This window comes from Nelumbo lutea, chromosome 5 (genome assembly GCF_056320005.1).
Source record: "Nelumbo lutea isolate HS-2025 chromosome 5, American lotus-T2T, whole genome shotgun sequence".
NCBI classification, from domain to species: Eukaryota; Viridiplantae; Streptophyta; class Magnoliopsida; order Proteales; family Nelumbonaceae; genus Nelumbo; species Nelumbo lutea.
In genome coordinates this window covers 84,005,741-84,010,512 of record NC_142688.1, presented here as the reverse complement: position 1 = coordinate 84,010,512, position 4,772 = coordinate 84,005,741, and the positions used below count along the sequence as shown (strand labels likewise).

Below are 4,772 nucleotides of genomic sequence, written 5' to 3'. Positions count from 1 at the left end.
GTTGACAATACCCAGCCTTAGTTCCAAGGTTCCACGCGCACTTACAGCAATCCAGTATCCGATCTGATCAACATTATTTGAGGGTAGAAGTGGGGGATCCAACGCCAATCCTTGAACCAACCGATGGTGGTTCAGTTGGTCGAATTTTTGATTCGTTGGAATAGAGATTTAGGATCAAATCTCGCTGCCACCAGAAATTGGGAGGGTTAAGGGAAAGGGGATGAATTAGCCCTGTTTGTGTAGCCCCGTGAAGCAAAAAAAATAAATAAATAAACTTCAATCCTTACAATTTCTTCCGTTTGGCACATACCCATACAGATCGTCTTTGGGTGCGGAACATCACATACTTCCAATGTTTTTTATTTAATTAATTTTATTATTATTATTTCATGAATTGGGATCTGCTCCTCACGTCACGTCACGTAGCACACCTACCTTACAGCCACATCTTCTCGCAAATAATAAATTCAAAGAACGGGAGATCTTCTGGATGTGCGGTCAGAATATGTTGTGACGCGCATTTTAAGAAACAGATCCCGATTCTTTTTTAAGTAGCCATTTATTATTGAAAATGCCACGCATTGCTCATATCATTTCCGCCGCGAATGCTCTCTCTCCCTCTCTCCACCTACACCTAGTCCCTCCCCCATTTCATTTGAACGTTTCATTTCACCAACCAATTCCCCTACCTACCACCATAACAATCCAGCGTGACTCTCCATTTTCTCCTACCACTCCAAGAACCACGGTTATGTCTAACTCTGTCAACCATATCCACCTTCCCCACACGCTCGAGAAACGCACTTAACGTTTTCCGTCACTATTATAGCCATTCAATTCCGGCCCTCTCACCTATAAAGCTCGACCCACCCCAACTTCCCCACCTCAGGGCCACCTCTTCCTGAACACCAGACGCCTCTGCAACGATGGATCTTCTCCTCTTGGAGAAAGCCCTCGTAGCTCTCTTCTTCGCCATCGTCCTAGCTATCACCATCTCTAAACTGCGCGGAAAGCGCTTCAAGCTCCCTCCAGGTCCCCTGCCCGTCCCGGTCTTCGGCAACTGGCTCCAAGTCGGGGATGACCTGAACCACCGCAATCTGACCGACTTAGCCAAGAAGTTCGGTGACATCTTATTGCTTCGCATGGGCCAACGCAACCTCGTCGTTGTCTCCTCACCGGACCTCGCCAAAGAAGTCCTACACACTCAAGGGGTTGAGTTCGGTTCACGGACCCGGAATGTGGTCTTCGATATCTTCACGGGGAAGGGCCAAGACATGGTGTTCACCGTCTACGGCGAGCACTGGCGAAAGATGAGACGGATCATGACCGTCCCTTTCTTCACCAACAAGGTGGTTCAGCAGTACCGGTACGGTTGGGAGGATGAGGCCGCTCGGGTGGTGGAGGATGTGAAGAACAATCCCGAGGCCGCAACTGAAGGGATCGTCTTGAGGAAGCGGTTGCAGCTCATGATGTACAACAACATGTACCGGATCATGTTCGACAGAAGGTTTGAAAGTGAGAATGACCCGTTGTTTGTTAAGCTCAGAGCGTTGAATGGTGAGAGGAGTAGGTTGGCTCAGAGCTTCGAATACAACTACGGAGATTTTATTCCTATCTTGAGACCCTTCTTGAGAGGATACTTGAAGATTTGCAAGGAGGTTAAAGAGAGGAGGTTGCAGCTCTTCAAGGACTATTTCCTAGAGGAGAGAAAGTAAGTGCGCTCCTTCTTCTTCTTCTTCTTCTTCTTCTTCTATTAAAGTTTATTTTCCATCGGAAAAATAAAAGAAAGAAAAAAAGAAATAGTTGTTTTTCCCTCTGTTATTTTAAATCGGTCAAACTGTAAATTCCTTACTGTAGCTGGTGCTTCCATTTTTTGAGGGAACCGGGCCGGGGTTTGATTTTCTCTTTTCTAGGTATGTTTGGTTAGATAGAAAATGAGAGAAATAAAGAAAGTTGAGGGGAAGTCATTTGTAATTTGTAAATTGGGTTTTGACTATGATACGAAGGTTTTGAATGGTCAAAGTCCTTCACTCCTTCCAGTATCATGTTTTTCCGGCAGCCTGGATTTTCCCTTGTAGATATTACAAACAGCTTTTTCTTTTCGTTTTAAATAACCAAACACAGCCCGAAGTCCTAGGCAGATATTTCTTGTGTTTATTAGGATCATTGTTGATCCGTGAACGCCGGTATCTCCTTCAACGAAGGCGGCGGGAGGATTTTGTCAGTTTTTCTCAATAAATCTTCATTTAGATGGTCAATGAGAATTGACACTAATAACCCCTTCCATTTTGTGTTTTCACCTTGTTGTTACTACAGGAAGCTCGCAAGCACGAAACCCACCGACAACACTGAGCTAAAATGCGCCATAGATCACATCCTCGACGCCCAACAGAAGGGAGAGATAAACGAAGACAACGTTCTTTACATCGTCGAAAACATCAACGTCGCCGGTGAGTACCACCTACCACCCACCTCCAGAAGCTTGATGTTCTTTGTCACCATTTACCTTAATTAGAAGCGAAATAATAAAAATAATATTAATAATCTACCCTGCCTCCCAGTAAAATGACAAAAATGTCCTTTATACTTTTAGAGTGACGAAAATGCCCTTCCGTTAGAATTGAAAACTAACTAATTCGCGGCCGGAATTTTGTGCCTGTTGCAAGCAGCGATCGAGACGACATTGTGGTCGATTGAGTGGGGCATAGCGGAGCTCGTGAACCACCCTGAGATCCAGAAGAAGCTCCGGGACGAGCTCGACACGGTGCTAGGACCCGGTGTGCAAATCACGGAGCCCGACACCTATAAGCTCCCATACCTGCAGGCAGTGATCAAGGAGACTCTGCGGCTACGTATGGCGATTCCACTATTGGTCCCACACATGAACCTCCACGATGCCAAGCTCGGTGGCTACGACATTCCTGCCGAGAGCAAGATCCTCGTTAACGCTTGGTGGCTTGCCAACAACCCAGCGCAATGGAAGAACCCAGAGGAGTTCCGTCCCGAGAGGTTCCTGGAGGAGGAATCCAAGGTGGAGGCCAATGGCAATGACTTCCGGTACCTCCCGTTCGGTGTTGGCCGGAGGAGCTGCCCGGGAATTATACTGGCGCTGCCCATCCTCGGCATCACATTGGGCCGTCTGGTTCAGAATTTCGAGCTCCTGCCGCCTCCAGGTCAGTCGAAGCTAGATGCCACGGAGAAGGGCGGGCAGTTCAGCTTGCACATACTGAAGCACTCTACCATTGTCGCAAAGCCAAGAGTATTTTGAGTTTAAATTTTAATTCTCTCTGGGTTTTGTTTTCTTTTCCCCCTTTTTCTTTAATCAAATTTATCTTCCGTTGTGTACTTGGTAGCTACAGGCCTACCGTAATGGTGGAATATGAGATGAAATTGGAATTTGGTGGGTGAGACAAGGAAATGTTGACATGCATGAACAATTTAGATGAATGAATATATGTAAGGACGACTGTAATATTGCTGTATGCCGATCCACAATAAGTATCAGCTCTTTACTTATTTCTTAATTTCTTTAGTGTGCACAAGTTTTAGATCAATAAAACCAATGGTCTGATATAAGTAGTTAAGTACACGCCCTCTAAACTGGATTCTCTATAAACAATTCAGCTTAGATGAAGAATTAATGACCTTAATGACTGCATTGTTTTATTATAAAAGCTCCACCAGTAACTGCCTTTGCTACGGGGTGAGTCTTTGATAAGTTCTGATCTCTAGAAATTAGGGAATTTATGAATACAGTTCTGAATTCTGATCTCTGGATTGCCAGCATTGCCTTTTCTAGAGGGGTGAGTGTTTGATATAACTCTAAAAGCTCTGACCTCTATAATTTAGAAAAATTCTGAACACGGTACTCAATTCTTATCTCTGAATTGGCAGAAGTTGTCTGTCTATATTTTAAAACTTCGGCTCTCTCAATTCTCAATGCATTTTTTTTTTGGTAGCCACAACAAAAGATGAAAACTAGACTACCATCAAAGCATCCCAACAATTAGATAAATGACATTTATAAATAAACTAAGAGTATACCGAGTAATATTAAAGGACTACTGTACAAAAAGTGATCTCTTGCTCAAAAAAGGTAAAATAATGGAACGGCATTCTTGTAGCCCATCTCATATTGCTATAAAATGGCTTAGTTGAGTTTGACATTAGCTTGGACCTTGACTGAATTATATTGTAGTGTAAGGGCCTAGTCCTATAGACCAATTTGTAGAGCTTGGGTTAAAGATAAGAATATGCCATGATAACGATGTTTGAAACCTACTTAGCCATGTAGTGCAATGAGGCGCTTTAGAGGCGAATGCGTGATTTGTGAATGGTGGCTTTGACTTTTGGTGTGGTCAAGAGGCATCATTCAAAGTTAATGATCATTAATTGTTAACTACCTTTTAACAAAAAAATGTGATTATTCAATGAGCCTTTTTTAAACCATCACCTTCCTCTGTTCCATGACTCTTTATAATTTATTTAAGGAGTGTGAATCAAGCATTTGCACAAACAATTTTTGAAACTCACTTTGTCTCTCTCTCAATCTGATATGCTACTATCTCACAAAAAGGTTTCTTTGGAGACTGCAACTTTGTTGGTTGCAGATTCTTACCTAAGGCTCTGTTGTATCCTGGGAACAGATTTGCCTATATCCCAATAGCAAACCCAATGGAACTGAGTGGAGGCAAGTAACGTTTTAAAGATAGTGTCTTCAGACACGCTTCAGAGCTTTGATCTCCTCGAAGTTTCAATGACTCCATTTCCCA

At 43.4% G+C, this 4,772-nt stretch overlaps 1 protein-coding gene across 1 annotated transcript; it reads left to right on the top strand.

Annotated features, from left to right (window-relative positions):
- The first annotated feature begins 501 nt into the window (after positions 1-501).
- On the top strand, positions 502-3,524 carry LOC148853187 (trans-cinnamate 4-monooxygenase). The gene is made up of 3 exons (XM_088943820.1): positions 502-1,711; positions 2,317-2,450; positions 2,670-3,524. Exons 1-3 carry the CDS (start codon positions 927-929, stop codon positions 3,266-3,268), a joined length of 1,518 nt encoding a protein of 505 aa, XP_088799946.1. The 5' UTR covers positions 502-926; the 3' UTR covers positions 3,269-3,524.
- Positions 3,525-4,772: the final 1,248 nt, after the last annotated feature.

What these genes read in the sequence shown, in the direction of transcription:
- LOC148853187 (XM_088943820.1), top strand. Translation starts at nt 927, where the DNA reads ATGGATCTTCTCCTCTTGGAGAAAGCCCTCGTAGCTCTCTTCTTCGCC. An exon ending in TATTTCCTAGAGGAGAGAAA is followed by an intron (nt 1,712 to 2,316) that starts GTAAGTGCGCTC and finishes TTGTTACTACAG; the next exon opens with GAAGCTCGCAAGCACGAAAC. An exon ending in CGAAAACATCAACGTCGCCG is followed by an intron (nt 2,451 to 2,669) that starts GTGAGTACCACC and finishes TGTTGCAAGCAG; the next exon opens with CGATCGAGACGACATTGTGG.